We start from the raw sequence: 15,658 nt of genomic DNA on the forward strand, positions 1-15,658 counted from the left end.
ACTTGTACCAGTTGGCAGAAAACATGGAAGAAAATATTTTTACATCGTTACACATGAACACGTCTCTAAATGAAGAAGTTCCGAAAAACATGTTTCAGGAACACAAACTCATGCTCAGGAGGAAACTGAACTTACATTAATGACTACTTCAAAGTAAAAAAAAAAAAAATCCTGAGTAAATGATTCTACTGAAAGGGAGCATATAATGTTCGTGGGAGTCACCTTCTGCTCCGACTCCTGTCTCTCTCAAAAGCTTGACACTGCATGTCAACTGGGAGAGATATAATTTATGAAGCTTAATCTTCTAAAATAAACATGTACTCGTGTGTATCTTAATATTACGGCTATATTCTGGATGTACTGAACGAGACAGAAATTGTATAAAAATTCATTCAAAGGCTGAGAAGCGCTGCCTAGCAATGTTCTGATCCACGCAGCCATGGTTACTGGGTTGGAAACAGTGGTCCATGCCATACACAGAAAGGCCTTGCGGAGGCTGGTGGGTAACGTTATACTTTAGTTCTTTCCTGGTAGATGATTTTGGTTTGGGAAGAAAGGTTATGGAGATGCACTTTCTAGTTGGTTGCTCAGGGTGAGATGCCACTCATGCCCTCAGCACTTGGGGTCCCAGGGCCTTACTTAGTGTGGATCAGTGCCCAGGGCACCCCCACTCAACTTTTGACTTCTGTGTTATATAATAGACATGGGCGCTAATAGAATTTATTAAACTGTTTCTTTAAAAAAGCAAATATGTCAGGTTTCCATGTGGCGGGATAAATGAGACAAAGTGTCATAAAACTCATGTGAGCATTTTACAGAAGATTCAGGACTATAGGCTACTTAGCACTGGATACAAAGTGATGCTATACACCTGGTCTATCCCTGGATAGACACATGCTCCTGGCAAGGCCTGTATACATTTAACCTTTCATAAGACAGAAATGACCTAAGAATCATTTGATACTCTAGAGAAGTTTCCTTGTTGGCCAGAGTCCTGTTTTATGCTCTGTGCTATGCAACACAATAATAGATTTTGAAAGCTTGTGAAATATATAATAATTCAGAATTATTACTTTTCACTTTCACGAACAGGAATATTATGTGGATGAGAAAAGAAGACCTTTCAATTCCATGATCGTCGTTTTGACCCCCATCACTACCCTACTCCAGTGCCATTGCCACCACAGTCACTAATACATGTTGACAGGTCCGAGGTCTCAGCTTCACAGTGACCTCGTTTCTACTGAAAGTCAAATTAAGTCTCCTGGGATACTCATATCACAAAAATATACCTATGATACAAAAATCATATGATTATCTTATCTTCCAAAAGCATCACGATTGGATTCTACTGCATTAAGAGCAGGAATATCAGAGAGATTATCAATTTACACTTGAGTGGCCCTTAAAATACAGTATCTCAAGAAATGTGATTTGAGTGTGTCAAAGAGTGATTCATAAATCACTTAATGAATTCCTTTCTTTATTTGCAAATATCAGTTAAAAAATAGGCTATGTAACATACATTACATGCCATTATTTAGAAGTACATTATAGTTCTTTTTCTCAATGATGGAGTTTTATACTACTGAGAAGTTTCCTTCATTAAGCCAATGACATCACAGTGTAGATTACCAGATGGAATGAAATCATTAAGTATTTTTTTTTCAAATTATGCATGCAAGCTTTTCAACATTTTTCTTCCCCAGCAGTGAGAATAAAACACTAATTAGTTATTAGTGAAACGTGTACATTTCTGTATTTATAAAATGTAAAATTTGGTATTCTCAGGAAAAACGTAGGAAACTGAAAATACAGTCATATCATACTCACAACAAAGATTAAAATACTGTGATCTAAAATATTATGTTGCCAATATTAATTAGGACGTGATGGATGAATTTCTTAAATGTTAAATTAAGCCTTTGTAGATACATGCTTACTCTTTCTCATAAGATTTTATTTGAAGGTATAGTTGCTTTGAAATTTACCTGGTCATCATTTAAGATGACTGAGTAGAGGGTAAGCCAAAGATATGGATGAAAATTCTTCTCTTTTCATTTATCAGTAGGTGCCACTAAGGGAAGAACGTTGATCTCTAAAGGCTAAGCTCTGGTAGTGAAGTAAATATAATGAAGAAGATTCTGGAAAACTTTATAACCAATCAAACAAAATTGGATGGTAGCGAACGGTCCCGTTACCCAATGATAATGGATTGAGAGTAATTACCCCCAAACTGGAAACCTGGTCTGCAAAGGGAAGTAGAATGAGTATAATGCTTTGAAAGAACATGCTTCTCTTAAAATAGAAGATTCTTAGATTATTTACTTTTGTAAAATCCTTTTAGGACTCATGTTCAAGGAGTAATTCAGGTCACTGTGGATGTTCTCTTGAAATGAGCTTGCATTGGAACAAATGTGTAACGGCTGCACACTTTAGTAACGTCTGATACGTTGATGTTAGTTTGCTAGCTCTAGGTGGTTTATTTGTTAAATAATTAATAAATTATGCAACTTCATACATTTTTTTAAATGTTGGGAAGTACTTACAATATTTTGGAACTAATTCCTTGCTTATTAAATGTTTTATACTTGGAGATTAATGAAAAGGAAAAAGAAATCCCTAAATATCACCCATAAGAAGAACATATTATATTATAACTTAACAGAAAATTAAGGAAAAAACTCACATTGTGAGTAAAGAAAGTAGAATAATAGACTTTTCTAATTGACCAGTTCAGAAAGCAAAGTTCCTTTTAGACTAGATATTGAGAAAGATAATTAGCTCAAGTGAGATAGTTGAACTGGTATGCAATTATCCTAAAACTAATAAAATACACATGAGGACATCTAATGACCAATGCCATTTTCATTTAAATGAATAATCTGACTTACAGATCTTAATTTTAAAATTTTACTCTATTTCTCTTTCTATAGTAAAACATACCAAGACTTTTATAGAATTTTTCAACCTAGTTACCATGTATTGTTGAAATAAACTATTTTGGGATCTACTGATTTCTCTATAGATGCATATGTACATATACATACATATGTATATAATCCGTATATAATATACATAAAATTAAGCTTTAGAAAAAAATCAAGTTTCAGAAAAATCGAGTTTCAAAAAGCAGATATATTTATATATATGTATATATATGTGTGTGTGTATATATATATGTCATATAGGGTCTTATTATACTAATGTTTTCTCTTTCAGTATTTTACTCAAAAATGAAATTCTCAAAATCAAGCATTAAACCATTGGGCCAGCATCCATGAGAAAAATGAAATTATATTGACTTGACTGATCACTCATACTTAGAAGTATAACATGTAAATCTTTTGCTTGACAATAAAGATGTTCTAGTCTAATGCCCTAATATCATCTATTATCTTACTCCAAGCTCCCAAATGCTATGCTAATATGCTAAATGTCTTCTTACCTTATTTGAACTTAAGCTGTGGATTCTATCGCTTGAATAGCTGTGGGGTATTGGAGGGTCGGGGTAATCCTTGGCACCTTTGGCTGGGTTCCTCTTGACGACTTCTACATAGGAAACAGGGAAGATGCCTTGTCTGTTGGTTCCTGGAATTTTACCTTCGTACCAGTTTTGATCAACTCTTTTGAGAAGAATAACTCTATCTCCCTGTAATGAATATTAGGAAAATGTATTATAAATTGAGACATGGCAACATAAAAAATATAATTGTCAGTGTTTTGCAATAAACAATGGTTTTCCATTTGGGAAAGTTTTATACCTCCAGTTTTATTTAGTCAGGAGAATGCAACTAAAGGTCTCCGATTTCTTTCCCAAATTACTGCTTATCAACATATATGCAAATTACCCATTCACGACATCCTTCCCTAAGGATGCTTGGGTAACGTGAATGGGCTTATTATACATGTTCATTCTGGTACCGTGTGAAATGGCTTGTGTAATGTCAAAAAGCAGAATGGTTTAATAGGCAATATCTCAAAGATAGTAGCATCATCCTGTCACTGGAAGATTTGAGAATACCTTTTGCAGGAAGAGCTTCATAAAAGTGTAACTCAACTCTCTGTGATGAAATGGGTTGCAGAAATCAGTCTCTAGAAGGGATGAAGTTGAATGGCACACTGTTTTCCTCTTTAACCCACACGTGCTAACTAGTGACAAAAAGTGATGCTAATGGGGCGGGGCAAAGATAGCACTCGAGATCATCCGTGTCTGTGGCCAGGTCTGCATCCAGACAGTGTTACCTAGCATCCATTCTGAATGATGGGTCGTCATGCCACAGGGGTCATTAAGTATTTTTATAGAACCCCTGGCTTTTGGAATAATAGAACTTTCTACAATCACTATTGCTGCTACCTGCAGTGATCAAGCCAATGCCACAAAACACAGTTTATATTTTAGCTCAAAAACGCATGTAGCCCAGAAATGAATAGGCAAATTGTGGCTGAACAGTACAACTCCGCAGCTGAATCCAGCGGATCGTACGGAAGTTTGGGCAGCGGCACCTGAATAGGACGATAGAGGTGACACAAGGTCAAACGTCAGCACAGCAGGGAGGCCTTTTGCAGGTGCTACTCGAGGTGCAAGTTCTCTTTTTGCCAAAATGCTGGATGGTTTATAGAGACTGTCCCACCACTGCTGAGCAGAACATTCCAAAGCAAAGTGGATCGCCCCATGTTTTAGAACTGCACTGATTTTCTCTGTGATACACCAAGACGAGGCTGTTGCAAGCGATTGCTTGAGCTAGAGATCGCAGCGGTGAAAGCTTCTCTGGAAAGTCTGAAACCTAAGCTGACACCGTGCATGTCAAGCTACATTGCAGCTTGGAGAGCAGGAGAGAATGCATTGGTGACGCAGAGCCAGGACTCAGAGGGGAGGAGGAGGCGAGGTCGACAGCCGGACAAGAACAGCGGTATTTCCCTTCAGTCCTCGCAGGCAGGAGAGGTTCTAGCGCCGCCTGCGTGTGACCACTCGCGCATCTGTGTGGTACAGACGCACAGTGGTGCCAGACGGAGGGATGCGATTGCTTAGCAAACAGCAAAAGCGGTTGGTTCACTGGGTCATTCTCAACCGTGTGAAGTAGCAAGTGAAACAGGGTTCTTTTCCATATTGTTGGGAAGAGGTACTAGGATCAGACAGGTTGCTAGGGAGATTTGGGTCAGTCATGAGGCCTAGAGAAGAAAAAATTCTCCCCAGGAAGAAATATCTTCATTACTTTAGGACCTCTCCTTGATTCCAAGGTAAAAATAAGTATTATTAACTAAAAAATTTTAAAAGTTGAATGATACGGCTGCAGAACCACACTACTTTGCAGTACACTGCAGTTTCCTTTTGCTGCTTTTCACAGTATAACTCGATGGTACTCAGGCCAAGGCCCCCCTGGGAAGGGCTTTGGCGCCTCCCCGTCTACACCATGGAGGGAAAATCTCTCTGAGAAGCTTTGAGTCCTACAGGGACTCATCTGGACACAGGAGCAGCAGGAAACAGTGACCCAGGACAGCCTTAGGGCATCCTTTGTCCTTTCTTTGGGGGGAAGCCCAACAGTGTTCATGGAAGAAGACAGCCTACTTTAGTTCTGAAAACACACAGCCTTGCCCTGCACCGGGAAGACAGCAGGTACCTTTCTCAGCGACAGCTCTACTTTCGTGTCCGCATTGAAGTTGTACTTGGCTACAGCTTCTCCGATTTCTCCAGGCTGCGCGGGGGGAGGTGGTCTGGCGGGCTGTGCTTTTTCAGGAGGTGTGAGTTTCTATGAGAAAAACAGTTATTGATTCTTGACCTGTGAGGACTTTGGAATTAGCAACCACGTGAGTGGGAAGGGGACTTACCTCCACGTAGGAGATCGGAAAAATGCCCACTCTCCCCTGGAGCTCTCCTTCATACCAGTTCTGATCAATTTTCCTGAGGATGTAGACTGTATCTCCTTTCTTAAATGACAGCTCCCTGGAAGAGACATGTTCAAATGTTTTTTTTTTTTTCTTGATGTACAGCAGTCATTCTTAAGATCAGTAGACCTGCATTTGGCTGGGAAATATACTTCCAATACTAGCCCTTTTGGATACGGACTCGCCTTACAAATTCTTAGAATTCACTTGTAACATTAGAACTTTAGAAATCATTTTAAAAAGCACAGGTCTAAACATCACGTCTGATATGTCACAGGTAAATTAATACAAAATTTAAAGGTGGTACAGACTATTGCTAGCTAGTTATTATTTATAGCAGAGAAGTTGTAAAGCTGGCTGTAATGATGCATTGATTTTGTACTGATTTTTTTTTTCTCCTGAAGCTAGCATGTGAAAGAGCAGACTTCCCTGAGCCTTTGCTGACCTTGGACTGTCACGAGGAAGAAATGAAATTCACGTGTTCTGTATTGTTAGTTTGTAAAACCAACGTGCATCCTACCACCTGTCACACCATATCCAAAGGACGGTGGTTAGGACCAGAGTGTAGTACACACAAAGCAGGTGTTACTCTAATAATAATAAAAAAAAGTAAGCTTTTCTTCAGGATATTTTTTAACACCAAATCTAAGCCATGTTCAACATTTTAATTTCTAAATAGCGTTTTTCTTCTTTGGTTCATTCCCTATCTCAGCAGCCTCAGCAAATCTGAGTGATTTTATTTTTCCTGTGTCTTCTATGAGTGACAGATTCTGGAACAATGAACTCATATAACATGCATTTTTATGAATAGCTATTTGGGTTATTATATATATTCAGTCTAAACTACACAGTGTAATTTTATGCCAATTTACAATGAATTTTTTAAAGATTTTATTTTTTATCCTCACCCGAGGACATTTTTCCATTTTTTTGTTCAGATAGAGTGGGAGGGAAGGAGGGAGGAGAGAGAGAGAGAGAGAGAAAGAGAGAGAGAGAGACATCGATGTGAAAGGGACACATTGCACAACCCAACCAGGGCCGGGGACAAATTGCAACCGAGATACATGCCCTCAGCGGGAACTGAACCCGGGTCTCTCTGGACCGCCGGCCGACACTCTAACTGCTGAGCCACACTGGCCAGGGCTATTTTATTTTTTTAAGTAATTAATTTTTGTTACAGATGTTTCTCTTTTTTCTCCCCAATTGACACCCTACAAGGAATGTAATATCTTGAATTCGAATAGAGACTGAAGTTCCTTAAACAAGGTCTGAGCATTCGGGTCACAGCATGGTAGGCGACCCTCCCACTGGGGCCTCCTCATGGGCCTAGTACCAACGTGCCTCAACCACATGCCCGTCTGAGGAACGCGTTCCTAAAGAGAAAAGGTAAAACACACATCGCAGCGCAGGAGAAGGATGCCAACATCGCAGGAGAACAGGACTCAGAGTCGCTGACCCCGAGCGTTGACACGTGGAGATTTTATGACAGGAATCTTTGTGTACAGTTCTAGTCTTCAACCTCACACACCGTCCTTCATATAGTTGGATAAATAAATGTTATCAAGTTCTCCCCAAAAGTGTTAATCACTCCTTAACACTTTATTTTTACTTCATCTTGGCACGAAAATTCTAGAAACAAAGATTCTTAACTTCTTTTGTTGTACTTATCCATTTGAATTCACTGTGCCATAATATGTTCTGTGTAATTTAAAACTCAGTGATTCTCAACCACACACAAAGTGAAAATTAAATCACCCACATCCCAGTTAATTCAGAAGGAACCATTTAATTAGAGTGGGTTGATTAATTATTTGTCACACATCCCATTGCGATATTTATCTCAAAGTATTACTCAAGTATTTAAAGCCAACTTAAATCATATGATGAGTGCTTATCTTACTTACTTAGATGTCTGAGCCTTAAAATCATAAACAGCTTTTGCAGGCAATTTCTGAAAAGGAAGGTAAATGATTAACATTAACTTAAAATTTGTATTCCCTACAAGAAAGCAGTTCCACATGAATTAAAGGGAAGTGAAACATCAAGGAATGATTAAAATAGATAGTGTAAATTCTATATGCAATTTATGAGTACATCAATCAGTTCTTCCTTTAGATATTGAAGCAATAGTAGGAATATAATAGATGGCTGATTCACCATAACTATTGAATGTCATAATTCATCTTAGTAACTAAGGTAGATGAACCATAATAGGGTACACAATGCCTGCCGAGGATTCTGTCCGAGGTATAATTTTGGCTGTAGCCAAGGCATTTCCTGGGAAAATTGTGGAATCAGTTGATCTATGTCTTGTGTATTGACACATCTCCTTCTGAATAGTAATAAAAGGACTGGTAAAAGTCATGAAGGAAGTCATCATCCCTTTTTTTTAAACACCTACTAGCATAGTAGCAAAAGAAATATTAGCCCAATTATAACTGGAAGGCTAATTAGTGGCCAATGTATAGGCTAGTTAGTAGCCAATGTATAGGCTGGATGATTCTGCATTCCCTGGAGGGTTCAGGAATTCAGCCCATAGCAAAATAGCGGTTCCTCTTTTAGTCATGAGTCATGACATGATGTGACATGAGCTCCCCATCAAACCTTGGGGCCCATGGATCTGACTGGAGCACCTATAAGCTAGCTCCTCCGGCTGGTCCTTCCCTACTTCCCAATAGTGCCCTCATCCACTCTTTTGCACTGTGACTCTGGTGAACGTTAGGCAACCTGGACCATTCTTGACTTATTTGGGGGTCCCACGGGCACAGGACTATATCAGACACCTACAGAGATACTTCTGGAGGGGCTTCCAATCCAAGACCAGCCTTCAGACTCATGGCTCCAAGACAGCGTGAGCCAGATCTCCAACCCTGGCTCAGGACATTTGTCAAGAGCCAGTAGGGAGGTGGTTCCCAGGGACTGTGGTTTCTGTGAGACCCTCTCCAACAAGAGAAGGCCAGTAAAATTACTTCTATAGACCTCGTATTGATTTGCGACACAGTTGACCCAGTGTTCTTCCCTACATCACTGGGCCAGGGGGAACCTCCTTTCTCCACGGGTGGCCCAGCTCAAGGCGCTTTTAGACGGCAGCTGCTAATTCACCACGTGAGGTCCAGGTGCGGAGAGGCCCCACTGCCACCGCTGGACCACAGCTGGGGAAGATCTGCAGCTCGGGTGAGGTGTGAGCTGCTCCAGGCCTTCGCGCAGGCTCCAGGGAAAACACGCTCAGTTTCTCCGTTGTCCTTTTATGTTGTAATCTGGGTTCTTTACTGGCTTTGGACATAACTTTGACTGGCAAGTGTCTTGTTACAAGAACTCAAATGCTAGCCAACTAACTACCTCTTTATCTGGAGTTCCTCTTCTTTCCCTTGGTGAGCTTCTTCCCAAGTCAGTGAAAGTGGACGAGTAACTTCGAGGGGACTCACGGTCTATTGGGAAAGACAGGGCCAGAGTGAGTATCCACCTATTAAAAGCAGACTTGTTTAGCCATTTTCCCTGGTGGAACTATTTTCCCCCTTCAGTGTGGAGAGACATCACAACGGAGAACATGGGCTTACAACTCACAGGCAATCGTAAAATTGTGGCATTAGACACAAAAACAGAGCATTTCAAAAGGAAAACTACCTGAGGTCGCAGAAGTATTAAACTTATATGTATAAATATAGTTGTTGCATTGCTGATATAATTACACAGCAGCATCCAGGCCAGAAAGTTTATAGTTGCAAGGATTTTTCATCTCAAAGTCTTTTTAATGTTTTCTATTCCTATTCTTTTTGCCTCCAATTTATAATCACTATTATAAGGCCTATAGAAGATGGAGAATAACAATAATTTATAGAAACAGAAACATTTTGTGGAACAAAAATTTAAGAATGCAGTAAAGAGAAAGAAAGAGAAAAATAAAGGAAGTCGCACGATGATAGAACTATCGCCATGCCATTCTCTCTCTCTGATTTTAATTATTTATTGAGTCTTGAAATGTCATCCTGAGGCTCAATGCTTAAAAGGCCTTATCTCTGTTCTTCCCTTGTGCTCAATTCAGTTATCAAAAAGCAAATATTTATTCCAAGAAACAAAGAGATAACAAATCTCTAAGTTAAAAGTCGTATCAGTTGCCAAATTGCTTGTGAAATATTGAATTGTTTTTGTTCCTCTTAAAACAAAGTATGAATACTTAATTACTTTACAGAATTATGATTGCAAGGGTATCTTAGTGGTATCTTATACCTTACACATTTATATGTGGAAATGTAACTAAAGGTATTCTGGTAGCCTGTGTTATAAAATTTTACCAGTATAACTGCGTCAAAATTTGTAAGTTATTTCTCTTATCCCTTTAATAAATTTAATTATAGTGACTAAGAAGAAATATTAAATATAAAAAAAACCATCTGTAAAGGAATGAAAAATGCTGATTCATAAAAAGCAAACACCGTTTAAAGGTGTTGACTACTTTGATTACAAGGAAGAATTGTCTAATTGTAGCAGGTAGGATATCAGTTATATGACAGATAAAGATAAATGTCCAACTCTCTTGAGGTGTAGATTCCAAAGTCTTTGGCTTAGGAAGGTAGCATGGCAGTAAATTTTCAGGAAAGTTAAGCAGCTATTTTCATTAATGCGAGAGGACTATGTACAGTATTTTTTCATTATGAATGAATATACTTTTATGATCATAGGGCTCTCATAATGATTGTAAATTTTAAATTACTTTTATTAATCCATGGACTATAAACTACTTTGCATTTAGGCTAAACACAATTGAAAAAAAGTAAATATTTTAATAAAATACTAAATACCCTTTAAATGCATTTCCAAGGCTTCTCAACTCATGTCTCAATGACAGTACATACTCTATCTGCATCTGAAGTTGAGAGCTGATTAAACTAGGATCTTGAATAACTGGAAAAGGTAGAGAGTTAATTAAAATACTAGATTCTGACATGTCTCAGTCAGAAAACATTTCAAATTGTAGAAATTGATTTTTTAAATTCTAATTTATTGTTTTTGAATCATGTTGCATAGTATAAATAGAGAAAAGATAAATACTAATAAGATAGTAAATTGGTGCGAGGAGAATTCACAATTGAATCATATATTACATTGATCCGAAGCTTGAATTCAGTCTCTTTTTTGCCTCTAGAGATTACATTCATGTTACAGATTCTGAAGTGTTAGGGTTTGAATCTGTTACTGCCACCTCGTCACTGCATTATTGTTCTCTCTGGGTCTGTTTCCTTCATTGTAAAACAGTACTTACAATAATACTTGTCACCTAAGTTTATGCCAGTGTTAATTGGATCATGTATGTAAAACATTTTGCAATGTCTGGTGCATGGAAGACTTTGTTGATGATCCAAGTTTCAGCCTGAAATGTTTATTCCAACTTCTTACAATCTATATAGGAAACAAATGCACCTTAAGAATTAATGAAAAGAACTGTATCAAAACACTTTGTGTTATGTAAACCTCAAAGGAATGTTTACTGTATCTGAATTGCTATCTGTCCTTGTGTTGCCACTTCAAGGTGATAATTCATCTATGATAACGGAGTTGAGGGTCCCTTTTAACCTAAATGATCTAATTCAAATGTCAATATAGAATTGTTTTAGCAGAAATAGAAAATAAATAAATTAAGCAATGGAATGGAAGAGAAAATGAATGCACTGAGTGATGAAAATCAGACTGTTATATATATAGCTTAAAGATACATTCACAAAAATTTTATCCCAATTGTGTCCTTTAAATGGAGAAAGCTATTAAACAAATTCTAGTCTCTTTTAACAATCTATCAATTACTGTGTTGCATATTTCAGTTTTGCTTCCTGAGTGTTTTGATATAGTATCTTCTATGTAGAATGTGAACAAATTATTTATTGAGTGAATGACTGCAAAGTTCTAAAAAAACAATGAAAATACTATTACACTATTGGTTTTTCTTCATTTTCCAACAATAAAAGAGCTAATGCAAAGTTGCTAATCTCTTAAGGATTCTGATAGTCAATTACGGTTTCTGTCTTGAAATCTTTTAAAATTGGTACAATGTTTGATTTCTTGTGTGTGACTGACAGTTGTTTCAACCCTAACATTAAGCTACAAAATCGTCTTCCCTTTCCATTTTGAATGAGTAAATTTTTGTGAATTGATGATCCCTTTAAGCCACACATCCAGTCCAAATGGCACATGAGAACTATTCAGTAAGACATGTTTGCACAACAATGATGCCAGGTGGTCTCACAGCTCAGGGATGGTGAGATGTAGGGATGAAAAGTGAAAGAGCTGGAGGGTGGGTATCGGAACCACAGGGAAAAACAAAGAAAGGCGCGTCCACCTTGGAGACTCAGTGCACTCTCGTGGTCTTGGTGGTGGTAGCTGTTGTTGTTGGTGTCCATGTCTTGGAAAGAGGCACTGTGAGGTATTCTCCCACAATCGTTCTGGTACAACGGACAGTGCGCAGCACCATCTCGAGGCAGTGGGTGGGAAGGCTGGTGCGTGGGGCTCCTGCTCAGAGCTGTAAGGGATGAATTCCTTTCGGGGACATCTGGCATCAGCTCACTGATGAGACGGTGCAGTATACTGTTGTCTGGCAAACTCCCCCTTCTCTTTTCAGCTTTAATCTGGTCACAAATGTCTTTAAGGGCAGAGTCCAGAGCCTCAAATACAGACGCTTTACATTTTGCCTTTTCAGTCTGTTTTTTGGGAGTCGAATGTTTTTTCCTCCGGAAAGGCACAGGACTGACTAGAAATGCAAGTTTTGAAAGGCCCGGGTCCATGTCTTGTCTTCTGGGCTCTTCGGTATTTTCATGCTTAGCTCTCTCGTGTTTTAGCATCGTGGTGAACCGAGTGTAAGAGGCAGGACACCTGCCTTTGCAGGAGCTGATGAGGTGCCGATGATGGAGGTGGTGATGGTGGTGGTGGTGGTGGCTGGACCCATAAAAACTTTCAGAGGATGTGAAGGAAAAGTGATCGAAGTCGCTCTCACTGCAGAAGGACGATCCTTCGACGTGAATGTAGTCACTGTGGTCGGACACCACTCCGTCTTGGTCGCTGTCGGAAAGCTCCGCCTGAGTCCTCGGTTGCTCGTCACTGGTGACCTCGATCTGGATGGGCACCAGAGCTTTGGGCTGGTAGGTTCGTGGCATCTGACAAGGGTGTCTGCTCGGGTTTTCTTCCTCCAGCAGAGACTCGATGGAAAAGCGCCTCTTGGGACATAACCCATTTTGCTGTGGTTCTAGGATGACAGGAGACAGCATTTCGTCCCCTAAATTTGGCATGGACTTTGACTTCTGAATCAACTTTTCAAATTCAGAGATGCGGGTGGGGACCATGTCCCTGGGCACCTCCTCGGCTGAGGACTGGCTCCACCCGTGGAGCAGGCCCCTGCTGGGCGGCTCGTTTTCATACTGCATTATTCTCGACTTCACCGAGCAGATCACCTCCGAGTTCATCAGGTCCTTCCGGTTAATGCGGTGCATCTTCTTGTACAGTTTTAGGAACCCGGGGGCGCTGTGGGCCGGCCTGTGGCGGAGCCGTGACCTGCCGTTACTGCGACCCTCCGGGACGTAGGGGGAGGCCCAGGGGCTGGGGCCGCTGTCCTTGGGGTCCTCTTCGCACAGCAGAGAGCCCATGCTTTCCGACTTGGTCTGCGGGTCAGGGAAGCTGTCGCAGTCATCGTTGAGGAGATCGTCACAGCTCCGGGATTTGATTTTGGGGGACACTGTTTCTTCGGTGCTGCTCCAGACCTCTGCGTTTTGCCGGGCCATCTGCCAGCCGTTTTTGAAAGCCATGGCCCTCTGCGAGTCGCGCGGGACGTCCAGGTGCTGTCTGTAAGTGTTACAGTAATCTACCTCATTGCAGGGGCTACCGTGGGGCCCTGAGCAACTGCAAAGGGGTGGACACACTCTGCTGTCATCCCCACCTTTTAATCCAGAGCAGCGTGGTGGAAGAGAGACATTTGAAGAAGTTAAAAGTTTCACATAGAGGAGAGCGCATCAGTTAGAATCAGAAAGCACAGAAGAGAGAGGGCAGCGTGGTTTAATCTAGACACTGCTACGCATGAAGCTTCAACTTTAGAGTAAAAGGTCTAATTCTACAGCATGCTATTACTTTTTCAATGAATGTAGCTGTACAGATATTAGAGTAAACAAAACCATGCACAAAGAGTAATTGGTGTCGTTAATAATAAACTGATCTCTGTCAAATACTTCATACATCTTTCTGCAAATATTATACACCCCCAATGCAATATAGTATCTAATATGCTAATAGCATGACCCCGCAGTAATGTAAAGGTTTTAACAATTAATGCCAAAAGTGATACAGATGTAATCAACTTAATAGGGTCAGGATTTGAATCTCATTTGATATATAATAATAGGTAAAGCAAAATTTATAAATTTACATTTAATTAAAACTCCCACAACTGTATTAATTTTTCATTAGATAGGAAAAGCTATAAGACAAAGTATTTCCCGAAATTGCAAAATCAAGATGCTGTGAACGACCGCTGCTAACATTTTTCCAAGAGAAGAATAACCAGCATCTCTTTAAACAAAATGAATTCACCTCTCTAGTTGCTCCATCTAGAACCTTTTATTGGGCAGGTTCTCATAAGGATAACTGGATGTAATATAAAACTTTCATCAGAGGGAAAGGCATCCTGCTCTTTTCCAGGGAGTGTCTTTTTAAAAAAAGCATTTGCAATTTGATAATAGAGAGAGCTAAACATGACCTCAGTTTAGAACACATGGAAAATGTCTTTTCTTTTGTTTTGCTGAGTTAACTAATAAGTGGGAGGCCAAATACATCTAATGGGTCATTTTCTTCGTAGAAATAAACCTAGTGGAAGAATATATCTCTAGTGACAGTTCCTGCCTTATAATATTCCCCCAACTTTTCACAAGTAGATAAACCCATACATAAGTCATATTCGGGAGAGGAAGTTGGCTTAACACTCTCTAGGATAAAAACAAATATCTAAATCAATCAGAATTCTTTGAACTTCTGGCTGGTATCCATGTATAATGAAACAACGGCATGTTATGACCTGTGTGTTACCTTAGATGTTTGTTTGCATGAATGAGTGAAATCCGGTACAGGTATCCGTGCGAATCTGAGACATGATACCTAGCAGGAATGCCCTCCCTCCAGACCTTCCGATACTATCCACAACTTTTCCAGGACGTGGGAGAGAGCTGCTGCCTTCCGTTTACGCAGACTCTAAGTATCAAAACCAGCCTGCCTTTGCACAGAAACCAGCTACCTCTCACCTGTCTACCGTGTAGCAACACTTTTGGCGCCTGCATTTAATACACGTAGCTGAATCTGTGCTATTCATGGAAACTTCTGTTGGAGCTCACTTTCTTCACACAGATTCCTTCCCTGTTCTGTTTCAACCCCAGGAGACTGGAGGAGACAGTGGAGCCCGAATTTGGTAGAGACCTAGGTGCCTAGGGGCGCTGGTTCAGTCCTCGGTCTCCAGCTTAGCGGTCCTGTTACGAGGCAGTGATGCTCAGCATATTTCAGACGCTGGAAGAGGTGACTTGCTCTCTTTTAGTACAACTCACTGGACGTCCACAGAGGAGACAGGTCATATGGAGAAAGGGCTTTGCAATGTCTAAGATTTATAAATATGGCTGAAAAACCAGGTAGTTCTCTCTACTGTACTCTGGTGGATTGACACTATGTTACTTAAAGAACATGGATATTCTACTGTATACATGAATACTGACCAAAGTATAGAGCAGATGATTAAAGAAATGACTTTGCAGGT

At 39.9% G+C, this 15,658-nt stretch overlaps 1 protein-coding gene across 4 annotated transcripts in view; it reads right to left on the reverse strand.

The window, feature by feature from the left end:
- The window catches only part of SORBS2 (sorbin and SH3 domain containing 2), an 88,463-nt gene that overhangs the window by 22,317 nt on the left and 50,488 nt on the right, over positions 1–15,658 (reverse strand). For 2 of the 4 annotated variants that reach the window (XM_036250162.1, XM_036250163.1), the window contains 6 exons: positions 12,218–13,804; positions 9,226–9,314; positions 7,791–7,837; positions 5,830–5,944; positions 5,622–5,750; positions 3,449–3,652 (listed from right to left, as the gene is read on the reverse strand). In XM_036250162.1, coding sequence (XP_036106055.1) covers positions 3,449–3,652; positions 5,622–5,750; positions 5,830–5,944; positions 7,791–7,837; positions 9,226–9,314; positions 12,218–13,804 — 2,171 coding nt within the window. The remainder of the gene's footprint in view (positions 1–3,448; positions 3,653–5,621; positions 5,751–5,829; positions 5,945–7,790; positions 7,838–9,225; positions 9,315–12,217; positions 13,805–15,658) is intronic. The other 2 variants (XM_036250165.1, XM_036250164.1) reach the window with 1 other exon arrangement.

The sequence above is a fragment of the Molossus molossus genome, unplaced genomic scaffold, assembly GCF_014108415.1.
Source record: "Molossus molossus isolate mMolMol1 unplaced genomic scaffold, mMolMol1.p scaffold_m16_p_9, whole genome shotgun sequence".
Taxonomy (NCBI): domain Eukaryota; kingdom Metazoa; phylum Chordata; class Mammalia; order Chiroptera; family Molossidae; genus Molossus; species Molossus molossus.